Source organism: Phalacrocorax carbo, chromosome 3, assembly GCF_963921805.1.
Source record: "Phalacrocorax carbo chromosome 3, bPhaCar2.1, whole genome shotgun sequence".
Taxonomy (NCBI): Eukaryota; Metazoa; Chordata; class Aves; order Suliformes; family Phalacrocoracidae; genus Phalacrocorax; species Phalacrocorax carbo.
The window spans coordinates 24,053,609-24,066,021 of NC_087515.1; the positions used below are offsets into that span (position 1 = coordinate 24,053,609).

The window sequence follows — 12,413 nt, forward strand, 5'->3', positions numbered from 1 at the left end:
TTCAGCATAGCTCTGAAAAGTCACGTTTTGGTTCCTCACGCTTACTTTTCATACCATCTCTTTGTTGATGTGATGTTTGTTACTCCTGTCCTGAAACTTTTTCCAAACTGAGTAAATCACTACTTCGGTAGAAATTGTACGTTTCTCTTGTGTTTTGAAAACCAAAAGCTTAGACTAAGAGTTCCAATCATGATGTTACTAATTTACAAACATATATTCATTCCTCACCCTCAAAAAGAGTTTGTCCAATGATATGAGCTTCTGCATCCCACTATGTTAATTGCATACGTGAATCACAGAAATGCGATGACATGTGAGGCTCTCCAAAATTTTCAGATGACATTTTAAACATCTTGCAAACTGAATCCCGGCTTCTGTATGGGTAGATGTCTGTGCCCTGGGAAGTTTTGCTGACATCAGGGACTGGGATGCTTCCAAAAGCAGGGGGATAAATAATAAAAAAAAAAAGGTAGAGAAGGATAATAACTCTAACAACATACTTGATCCCACAGGAGCCTTCGATCCTGAGCTCAATACAGTAATACTGTCAGAAAGATGATGATCAAGACAAATTGTACAGAAAACATCAGTGCTGGAACACTTTCTAGGAACGAACAGAGTATCATCGGGGTATCTGAGGTAAATGTCAGTGCTGGTATGGAGAAATATATTTGCTGTTAAGCTCTACTGAGATTTTCTCTTTTAAGATCCTTTTTCACAGTTGCTTCTTATCTGGACAAATGTCTGTCAGCTGGGACTCGTGTATTCCAAGATGGCCATTTTGCTCAAGCTGACTTTGCTTTTAAACTCCTCATTTTTAAGTCACTGAGGTGAAGAATGAGGTTGAGAAAACACACTGATTTTTCCATAGGACAAAACATTTCTGAAGGCTGCGAGGCTGAAGGAGATTAATGTTTCCAGGATTTGCTGAGTGACTTAACATTTGGCAGAAAGAATATATATGTACCAAAGATATTCCTCCTGACAATCTTGTGAAAATTTTCCTACTTTGGCCAGTTCCATGCATGTCTGAAAAACTTGTTCGCATGTACTAACGTGTTCTGTTTCCTTACAGCTTTCCTACACAGCAACAGAGTTTTATGTATATATTCTTGTCTTTCACAATATAAAATCCACAACACAACCAGCCTGCTCAGCTGTTTTCTCTTTTAGTCGCAGGAGCCATGCTGTGCATGGGCTGTGAAGATCCTTGTGGTAAGCACCGCAGGGCCTTGTGAGACCCTGTCCTGTTTGCTCACCGTGCTGCTCCTTTTGCATGGAGCTTCTGGGAGGAGGGTGCAGAAGGAGGATGTCCAGAGTGGGACAACAACTGCAGACCCCCAGGGGAAAAGAGGCTGGTCCAAGCATGAGGCAGCTGAGGAAAAGGCATGGAAGAGAGAGGAAGGACCTGTGGCATGTGGGACAGAGGAGAGAGAGGCAACAGAGGCAGGGCCTGAGGGATGGAATGGAGGAGTGAACGGAGGGCGTAGCCACAGAAAAGTGCCTGCCATAGCCAAGTTTTAATGAGAACCCCCACCCAAAAAAACCCCATGTGAAGTACTGCAGATTCATGAATCCCTTCTCATTTCTTTGAATGCCTTTTAGCATTAAATTCACCTCAAGCATTTGTCAAAGCTTGCTATAAATTCAAAGGTGTCAAGCCCTTCTGAAGATACATAGCGTGCTTGTGAACGTGGCTCCACATGACAGAATGTTTTTTCAGTATTCCACACCCAAAACTATGGAAAATCGGACGCAACGGCTACTGAACATTATGGTTAGAAATGGAAGCCACCAACCCCGAGATTTACAGTGTCTTTATTCACCACAGGCTCCTGATTCACTCTCAGATGCCATCTGCCTTGTCCACCAAGTCAGTCAGAGGTATGATGGGGAAAAGAAAAAAAATAAAAGTCCATGACTGTGCAGCAGCGCGACATCGTGATGTATTTATTACCTGCAATGTGGAGCAAGCCAAGACCGCACGGGTAATTTTAATGCTGATATTTCCCCTCTTTCCGCTGCTTTTCTTGGCAAAAGTAAGACTTTTTTCCAGCATTTTGTGGCACCGAACAGGCACTCGGTGCGGTCGTACCTGTATGAACACAGGGAAGCTCCGTGCTCTTTACTGCAGGAAGTTCTGGAGATGTTTGTGGAACCACAGCCTGACTGAAACTAGTGGCTTAACAGCTTTGTTTTCTGTTCCAACGAACCGCTTTGGGTAGAAACCCCCACGAAGGAGAACCATGGAAAGTGATGAGACCCTCCCTTGATGAAAAGCAGCGTTTTTCTCCCCAAACGCGAGCGGCCCTCAGCACTTCCCGCCCCACCAGCCGCTGAGGGGCGGGGCGGGGGGCGGGGCGGTGGGTCTCCAGCCCGCTGGGGGCGGGCGCGCGCCGGGCGGCGGCGGCGGGGAGGGGGGAAGAAGAGGAGGAGGAGGAGGAGGAGGAGGAGGAGTCACGCTCCTCGGCAGGCTCCGCTGTCCCGCCCCGCCGCCCCCACCCGGCGCTCCCGTCTCGCAGCCGCGGCGCCTGCCAGCGCCTCTCCTGCCTGCGCTCCACTTGGTACGGCCCACCGCGGGGACCATGGCGATTGATGGTAAGTAGGCCAATAACGGGCTCCTCTCGCCCCGAATCGCTCCCCTCCCCCAGCCCCCTCCTCTCCCTCCCCTCCCCCGGGCACGGAGAGGGGGGCGGCGTGAGGCGGGGGCGCACTGGGGCCGGGCTGCACCCCCGCCTGGCGGAGCCCGGAGCCGGGCTCAGGAGGGCGGCGGGGAGCGCCTCCTTTCCCCCCCCTCTCTCTCTCCTCCCCGCCCTGAGGACGGCGGGGGCTGCCGCGGCGGGGCTGTTCCGTGCGTGGCGGAGAGGTGAGCGCCGCTGCTCCCTCCTCCCGTCTCCGTGCCGGAGAGCCGGGAACGGGTAAATAATCCCCGGCGCGGTGGCCGGCATCCTTCCTCTCCCTCCTCCTCTTCCTCCTCCGCCGCCTGCCCCGGGGATGCCGGGCGTGCGCCCGTGGGCGCCGCGGCGGGGAGGTGAGGTGAGGAGGACGGAGCCGTCCCCCCGCCCCGCTCCGTGAGCCGCCCTTGCCCGGGGGGCAGGCGGGGGCGGGCCGCCCCTCTCCGGACCGGCTGGGGGGCCGGGGCTCGGCCGCCTCTGCCGCCGCCCGGTCCGAGGCGGCGGGAGCGAGGGGGTGTCTCGGAACAACCCGCACCTGCTTGTAAATGTCAGTCGCCGAATGTGCGCAGTCTCATCCGTCCTCCCCCGGGAGACTTTACCAACTGCTTTAAAACTAATCGTCCCTCCTGGCCCTGAAGTGTCTGAAAACTGGTTGCCCAGGCGAGGGAGGTTCCCTGCTCTCTGCTGGTTGCCCAGCTGCTGAGAGCTAACAGGCTGTGTGGAAGCTTGTGCCCGCAGATCCTTCTAGTCATCGCTTAACAACAACAACAACAACAACAAAGGAGTGAGATATGCTAGACACTTGTTGGGTTTCTTTGGAGATGATCCCCTTCAAAGCAAAGGCTTCTGAGCTTTGGTAGAAAGCTTTTCTCTCGATTCTTAGAGTAATTTTACACCTCGTTAAAAATCCTTTAAAAAAAAAATAAGCCCCAGAATTTTATTTCCAACAAAAGAAGGTCTTAAGCTGTGCCGCTTCCCTGACCGTGGTGTTTCTTTTTGAAAGTGTCTGTTGTCGCGACTTAAATAATTGAGGAAAATAGTGAGGGAGTGGGGAAAAAAAGCAAACTGTTCTTGTTTGTTTTGCACGTGGGATGTTCCTGTGCTGTCAGATTCCCAGAATTAGTAATTCAGGCCTCCGTAAGGAGAAGTTGCACTGTGCAAGCAGAGCTGCCTGCTCACCCTGTTTTGAAAGCTGTGCACACCGGGAGTCTAAGTTGGCTGGCTTTAAGTTGGCTAGGCTCTCTTCAGCTGAAAAGCCCTCTTAATATTTTCAAGAACATAGCAAAAGTTCCTGCAGGGTCTGGACTTTTTACATAACTCAAGCTCTGAAAAAAAAAATATTGGTCCTTCAAAATCTCTCTGTTTTCGTTTTAGGCTGTGTTATCCCAGAAATCTGTGAGAATTTGCTAGATCTGAAAGTATTCACAAAATGTGAAATTCATGTTTAATATTTTCAGATGATTTAAGGTATTGCTTCTTAGAGCAAACAGTTCTGAACTAATTAAGCAATCAAGCCTTTGAAAAGAATGCAACACTTTTCATTTGGGCCAGGCTTTAGAAATAGCTCAATGTATTGTAGACACTGATGTGAAATTGCCAAAACACACTTAAGCTCTTGAGAAGACTGGGTGTGTAGCTTACAGTTAAATGTAAGGCGGGATAAAAAAATAAATCCAATCATGGAAATTATTTGCTAGGTTTTGTTTAGTAGTCTTCCTGAAGACAGAAGATGCAATGTATTTTATTGCTGTAGTCTGTAGCAGGCATGTAGCATCCTCTTTATTTTCAACCGAAGAGCTGATTGCTGTATATTTGTTAGTAGGCGTTACAATTTTTATTCCTCACCTTTGTGTTGCCTCCCTCCTGTTTGTGCAACAGTACCTTGCCTTGACTGTACTGTTTAGGAGTACTATTTCCTGGCCAACAGTGTTTAAAAATACAAGTTTGATTTGGGTGAATGCTGTCTGTTGAAGTCAGTATCAAACCATAGGACTTCGAGTCTAAAAGTGTCAAAATACAGGCTGTGTTGAGGATTCACTTCTGAGAATCCTTCAGCATTATCTATGGTAATGTTCCTCATGGCAGCATTAATTTGATTTCTTGATGCTGCTTTTCCTCTTCTGAGCAATAGCAAAACTTTGGCACCTGCCTTAGGAGCTCTGTTGAATTGAGGTCTTCGTGAGGAGCTAGCGATGGAAATCGTATTGCAGTTGCATGGAGGAGGGAAAAGAAATGTAAAGGTCACAGTCAGACGCTTTGTAACCTGAGGCAGAATTGCATATCTCGTGTATCCTCGTGAGTCTACTTTTACCAGGTTTTTGGGCTGCACTGGTACATGGGGTAACGTGGTATAGGCTATACAAAAGTGTGTGTTTCTCAAGGACGGGGATGCATTTAGAGATGAACCTTTTTAGACTGAGTTAATTCGTTTCTAATTGAAACTCTTCCCTGTGGTTTGTATTGTGAGGAGTTTAGTGTTAAGAACTGAGAAGTAGTACTGAAGAGAACAATAAGCTGTATGTATAAAAGGAATCTAGTAGAGAAGAAAGAATTACAGGGCGGTGCTGTCATCTCGTAAGTTATTGCTAGAGTAATGAGACTAATGAACATGGCTTCCCATACTTTCCCCTGTGATCCTACCAGTGTAACACTTGCCCTTCCTGATATAGTATGCCTCATCATGTATCTAGGCTTTTGAATACCTTTCCTTTTGTTCCTTCGTTCCCTGGGTTTCTCTGAAGTGTCCTGAGTTTTCTCATGTTTCTTGCAAGATTGTTCCTCCCTCTCTTTCCTCATCTGTCAGCTGTTTGGTTGGGAGCAGGCAGGTGCAGCTGTGTGCTGTGCATGTTGTTCATGGATTTATTGGCTGGTAGGCTGTCCGTGTGTGTGTGTGGGGGGGGGGGGGTTGTGGTTGTGTTGTATTTGACTGCTGATGTTTTATGAAACATAGAATCCAAAAGTATTAAGTTCTTAAAGCTTTCTGTCAATTTTGGCTTAAATTAGACAGTGAATTTGTAAGCAATAGAAGGATGGGGCAGGAAATTAGCTGTTTAATTATGTAACCCTCATTTTCTTGGGGAACAAAGACAAAAATTACTGAATGAACCTACTTTTTTTTATGGATACAAGAAGAGAGATGATTTAGAATGCTGCTTCATATGGGTTACATTAAAACTATGCCTAGCTGCAAATTTTCAGGATCCAGAACAGGAAACAAAAGAGCAATGAGCTGTGTACAGTAGGTAGGAGTATCATATGTGTGGCTCATAGGTTGAATGGGGCCTAGTAAACAGTTTTATCTTGACTTCCAAGTTGCCTGGGATATTCAGGTGTCACTGCAGCAGTGACTAGAGGGGTGTAAGATGGCATAGAGATTCTCAAGTCAGCGCTGACCTGAATTGGCCATAGTGCTTCTGAATCGAAGTTGGTACAGCCGGGGCCAGGGGTAAAGCAGCAGCAGTATTAAAGCCTAAATGTAAGAAGCTGTATTTTGTGCTTAGGCTCACTTCTAAACACATTCATTAAATGTGGGGTAGATCAAATGTCAGGGTATCAGATTTGATCAGCCACACATACTCCATTTAATGCTGTCTTATGCTCACTCACTGTAGTGGAAACTATTCAGTCAGTGTTACCTGGTATTAATTTTTTTTTTAATGTAATTGTAAGGATGATTCCCTGCATTATTTGCTGATGACAGTAAAACCTTGTGCCTTGTGCAAAATTGTCAATTTCCTGGTTGGATTTATGTTATACCATCATCACTGTAGTGTTATGGATCTGTTGAAATAAAGCAAGCTGTTAGGTCTCTATTGCCCTTTAGGTAATAGAGTGGGCTACCTTTTAAAAAAAAAAATCTAACCTCTAATGCTCTACAGACTTTTTGACAAGCTCCTGTGGGCTGAATGAAACTATTGTACTTGATATAAGGAAGTTGATGTGTTGCAGAGGGGAATTCTTGAATTCTGTTCATTTTCAATGCTTAGCGCTTTTGCAAATTGGAACTCTTGGTGTTCAAGATGGGCATGCAGGAAAGCAAACACACAGTCGCTACCTGATTAAAAATGTTGGGTTATATTACTGCTCACCAAAGTACAGGGGATCTGTGACAGAAGAAAGAGAATAAAGAGTCTTGCTGTCTCCCAGAGAACTTTAAACTGCTTTAACTCTTAGGTCATATTTTCTCTTCACTTTATTCCCAGCCTGATTCAATAACACTCTTTCCAGCTTTTGTAGTGAATGATGTGAGGAATCCACAGCTCGCACTCTCAGGCTTTTCCCTCAATATTGTCAGTTTTTGGACTGCCTAAGGCAAAGGTCCAATATTGTATATCAAACTAAATGTGCACCTGGGAATTGAAGTAAGGATTTCAAGTCAGCATTTAATCCTTGCACTTCCTGAATTTTGAATGTTTAATTCTTGGAGGTAGGATATGGGATATGTTTTCTGATTTCTGTGTAAATCTGTCTCTAGAGTGAGATGGAGAAACTTCGGGATGGTTTTGAATGCTAATTGTAAGACAGGAAATGAATGTTGGGTTTCTGAACTAAAAGGTCACATTCTGTGGAGGAACATATTCTTCAGTGTGACAAGTTGTAGGTTTGTTATGATTGATGCACAATGTACAGGTATTTTTGTTATGTAGTCTAAAATAAGCAGTTTTCCTACTAACTGGGATCTTTTGAAATATACGTTCTATGTTGTTATTTTCCTTTGTATCACAAATTTACTGTTTTAGCTGAAATATGAGAAATCCAGTTACTAATACTATTTCTGTGAGTATATTTTTCTCACCATTTCTTTGAATAACTAAAATTATTGAAATGTACACTTTTAAAGTAAATTATACACACAAGTGCATAGATCATTAAAAAAATAAATATTTCTTAGCTTTCTGTTGTGAGACTTTGCTCTAGAGTGGTGATTCAGTGGTGCTAACTAAAAACTGTACATACTAATTTTTAATTTCTTTTTTGCTATCAACTTTTGTTGTTGACATCTTTTTTATTTCCAGAACACTTGATAGCAGTGTACATTACTTGGCAATGTATATTTAATCTTCTTGTCATCTGCAGTGAAGTAACAATTCTTGTGGCTGCTGGTTCTCATTCTATTCTTATTTTAAAAAATATCCACTGGTTTTATATCAGGTCAGATTTGAACCATTTATACTGAATGTTTCTGTTGCTCGTTATATTTACTAGTGGAAATGAAGAGATGCAGTAAGACTTATCTGAAACAGTATTTGACTGAGAACAAGGTAAAATGAATAACTTATTAGTCTTTTTTTTTTTAGTGCTAGTTACATTTCAGTTGTCAGAAGAGTGGGAAGGAGAAGTGTCATAGAATCATAGAGTCGTTAAGGGTCTTTTCCAACCTTAAGATCATCGAGTCCAACTGCTGACCTATCGCGGCCAAGTCCGCCACTAAACCATATCCTCGAGCACCACGTCTACCCTTCTTTTGAATACCTCCAGGGATGGAGACTCCACCACCTCCCTGGGCAGCCTGTTCCAATGCCTGACAACCCTTTCGGTGAAGAAGTTCTTCCTAATATCCAACCTAAACTTCCCCTGGCGCAGCTTGAGGCCATTTCCTCTCGTCCTATCGCTTGTTACTAGGGAGAAGAGACCGACCCCTGCCTCGCTACAACCTCCTTTCAGGTAGTTGTAGAGAGCGATGAGGTCTCCCATCAGCCTCCTCTTCGTGGTAGAAAAGAAGCTGAAATAGTATTATTTTCATGATGGGGAGAGAAGGTCCCCAAGAACCTCTCTGCTTTATGATGTAGTCAGCTTAGAAAATCTGTCCTATCTCTATTTCTTTTTGGCTTGTAAGTTCATGGAGATGCTTCCATTTATTTCAGTGTGGGTAGGATCAGATGAAAATTTGTTTGAGAAACCGAAATGGCTATGCTATTCTTGATTAGTTGTCATTGCTAATTAATTTATCAGTGTCATTGGTTCTGTTGATTACAAAAAATAATTAAAAATTAAATATTTTCCATGTGAAAAAAAGTTTTAATGTTTGTCACTACTTTTATAGTCAGATAATAACAAAGAAAGTATTCTTAATTTAAGTCAGAACAGGTAGATGACCTTATCCTTAGGCTAAGAAATTAATAGATAGCAGTCATTTTAAATAGTGCTAGCAGAGAACACAGTCTTTGCAGTAGCAGCTTGTATTATAAAACCAGAATGTTGATATTTAACTTTCACCGTTGAAAACTTCTGGTCTTGAACACGTCTGCTCCTAATTGAATCTGATACTTGTTTCTCGTATTAGTGGGCTTGACAGTAAATAATCGTTCTTTATTCACCTGCTTATGTCCACCATCTGTTGTGTCTTTTTCCAGGTCCAGGAGTCTTAGCCTATTAAATCACTCCTCATATGGAAAACATGTGTGCGTTTACCATTTTTATTGACATTTTTTGGCTTTTTCTGTAATTTCTGTCATTCTATTTTATTCTTTGAGGTGTTGGGACAGAGAGGAGACCAAAACAGCACAAAATATGCAAGATGTGGGCACATGATAAGTATATAAAATAGCAAATTTGATTTTTTTACTTTCTGTCTCTTTAGTAGTAAATGAAAACATTGTTTGCTTTTTAGTTTGCTTTTTTGACTACTTCCAAGGATTCAACTTTAACATTTAATTTTTTACATATGCAATATTATTTGTAGACTTCAGTTGTAAAAAGGGTACTAAAGGAATGCAGAGGTAATTTTACGCCGGGGTGAGGATGGGCTAAAGAGTATATGTAACCTTTCTAGGAAAAATAGCGATGCTGGGTGTAGAGTTGCTGTTCTGTGAAAGTTTTTCCAGCTTTACTTGTTTTCCTTTACAGTTAGCTGTCTGTTCACCTAAAACCAGTTTCTTCCTTAAAATTAGCTCATGGTATAAGCCATTTTTTCAAGGAGTAGATTTGTTGCTATATGTAAGCCACTTTCATTATAGTTGTCTTTTAGAATAAACTTGTAGTAAGTTACATGAAACGGCTTAGCGTAAGAATGGGTTTCCTAAGTATCTTGTATTCATAGCGAAAGCATTAGTATGTCCACACACTTCAGACATGTTAACATTAGCAGTGAGATGGGCACTTTCACTTGTATCCCATTTTATGTTTCTGCACTATAACACCTCTATCTTATACTTTTGCTGCACAGCACTGTTGTTTCCTTCTCGTTTGAGAATCCTGCATGCTCAAGGCAGGTGGCCAGCCTTACCTTTGATCTGTAGATTGACTATGACTGTGTCTGACATGGGGTCACAGAGCAGGAGCAGAAGAGCTGTGTTGAAATGCACGTCCCTTGCTATGGCTGTGCGTGAGCAGCAGCTGCTCCTCTGTAATTTTACAAAGTGGGCTCTCAACGACTGTAATGAGCACTCTGCCCTCAACCTGTGTGGTATTGTCATTCTGCACTGGAATTTCATGGATTTGTCAAGGGAAAAAAATAGTTGTCTAATGTTGAATAAAATTTTAAGGGAATGTTTGTTGAATGTAGTCCAAACTTAGGGAAATGCAAATTAAAATACAATCCTCAGCAGGAAAGTAATTTATCATATAAAAAGTATGTCCCATAAATTATACCAGATGACATAGACCTCTGTGATACTGTGTAATGTTCTGCTACAGCGACTAACGTGGATTTGTTGCTGAACTGAAGAATAATGCATTTTATACACAGTATCCTAAGTTGCACACCAGTATTGATGCTGGAACAGGGACTGTGTGACATGTTTGAAGGGATGGAAGGCACCCTCACAGAGTTTGTGGGTGGTGCCAGGTAGGGGAGCACTTAGTATGCTGGAGGGCAGGGCTGCTATCTTTCATCTCGGCAAGCTGAAAGAATGAGCTGAAGGGAACTGCATGAATTTCAACAAAGGACAAATGAAAAGTCCACCTCTGTGCAGCACTAAAAGTTGGGGGCAGACTGGCCAGGAGCAACTATGCACAAAAGACCCTGAGGATCCTGGTGAACAGCAAGTTGAACATGGATCAGCCATGTGCCTCTGCAGCAATGTAGACTGATTCTGTATCCAGCTGTGTTAACCCAGTATGAGAGAGACTGACAAACTGGAGAGACTCCAGCAGGGTGCCACTGAAGTGGTCGGGGACTGGAGTACATGGCACATGAGAAGAGGCTTAGGAAATAATGTTTGTGTAGTCTGGGGAAACCTGAAGGGGACTCTTATTGCAGCCTTTCCCTACATAAGGGGGTCTAAAAAATGGAGATGGGTTCTTCAGGTGCACAGTGAAAACCCATGAGGCAATGGGCGTGAGCTACATTAAGGGAAATCCTGACTGCCTGTAAGGAAGAAGTACTCATGGTGAGAGGTGCTATCTTCCCCACCTTCTTGTACGAACCAGTAGTGCCTGGAGGGGTCATGTAATCTCTGTCCTTGAAGAACTTGGTTGGTTGAGACCCTGAGGAACCTCCTGTAAAGATGGTCCTGCTCTGAAGTCTCTCAGAGCACCAGAGGTTGCTCCCAACCTAAATCACTCTATGATAATGCCAGTGTTAAATTTCCTAGCCAATTATTTTCAGCATCTGGTAGTGGAGTTTCAGCTAAAGTTTGAATTATACTAGTTTTAGAAAGGCATAAAATGTTGCAATTTAAACAATACAAAATTCAGGTGTTTTTATCTTCTTTGATGGACACCTTTTCATCTTTTTGGTGTTGATAATCATCTTGGCAAATAGAGATTTGGTATACAAACTATCTGTCTTAAATTGAGAAAATTAAACATCATGAGGTGTTTCAGCTGCTTCTGTAAAACATCTAGCCATTCTGTTTGTGCTAAATGATTTAGATTTTAGGTCCATGAGGTGGTCCTTCTTGCTCAAGAAAATACAAATGTTTAATTGAATGTGCAATTCTAGCATAACTTAATCTTTCAGTATTTCTCATTTTACATCAATTGTCTGAAATTATGAAAAGCTCTGTGTCCCCAGGTGGGTTTTGTGTATTCTCAGATTACATTTTGGGCAAAGTGTTATGTTGTTTTATAGAATCATAAAATTGTTAAGGTTGGAAAAGACCCTTAAGATCTGGGATTGAGCGCACCCTCAGTAAGTTTGCAGATGACACCAAGCTGGGTGGAAGTGTTGATCTGCTGGAGGGCAGGAATGCCCTACAGAGGGACCTGGACAGGCTGGATCGTTGGGCCAGAGCCAAGGGTATGAGGTTCAACAAGGCCAAGTGCTGGGTCCTGCACTTGGGTCACAACAACCCCATGCAACGCTACAGGCTTGGGGAGGAGTGGCTGAAGAGCAGCCTGGAGGAAAAGGATCTGCGGGTATTAGTTGACAGCCGGCTGAACATGAGCCGGCAGTGTGCTCAGGTGGCCGAGAAGGCCAACAGCATCCTGGCTTGTATCAGGAATAGTGTGGCCAGCAGGAGTAGGGAGGTGATCGTGCCCCTGTACTCGGCACTGGTGAGGCCGCACCTCGAGTACTGTGTGCAGTTTTGGGCCCCTCACTACAAGAAGGACATCGAGGTGCTGGAGTGTGTCCAGAGAAGGGCAATGAAGTTGGTGAAGGGTCTAGAGAACAAGTCTTATGAGGAGGGGCTGAGGGAGCTGGGGTTGTTTAGTCTGGAGAAGAGGTTATGTGCAAACTCACTTTAAACTTTTAAGTAGGGGCTCATGTTCATAGTCAGGATGAAATAGAATTAATAATCATTTGTATCTGAATAAAGTTTGAAGTAACTATAGAAGTGTGGAGACATTAAAATT

The 12,413-nt window shown here is 43.5% G+C and overlaps 1 protein-coding gene across 3 annotated transcripts in view; it reads left to right on the forward strand.

Annotated features, from left to right (window-relative positions):
• Window positions 1–2,457: 2,457 nt before the first annotated feature.
• Window positions 2,458–12,413, forward strand: part of SYT14 (synaptotagmin 14) — a 93,783-nt gene continuing 83,827 nt past the window's right edge. For 2 of the 3 annotated variants that reach the window (XM_064446158.1, XM_064446159.1), the window contains exon 1: window positions 2,459–2,598. In XM_064446158.1, the coding sequence (XP_064302228.1) occupies window positions 2,586–2,598 (13 nt within the window). In that variant the 5' untranslated portion in view covers window positions 2,459–2,585. Of the gene's footprint in view, window positions 2,599–12,413 lie in introns of all 3 variants that reach the window. The other variant, XM_064446163.1, reaches the window with a different exon arrangement.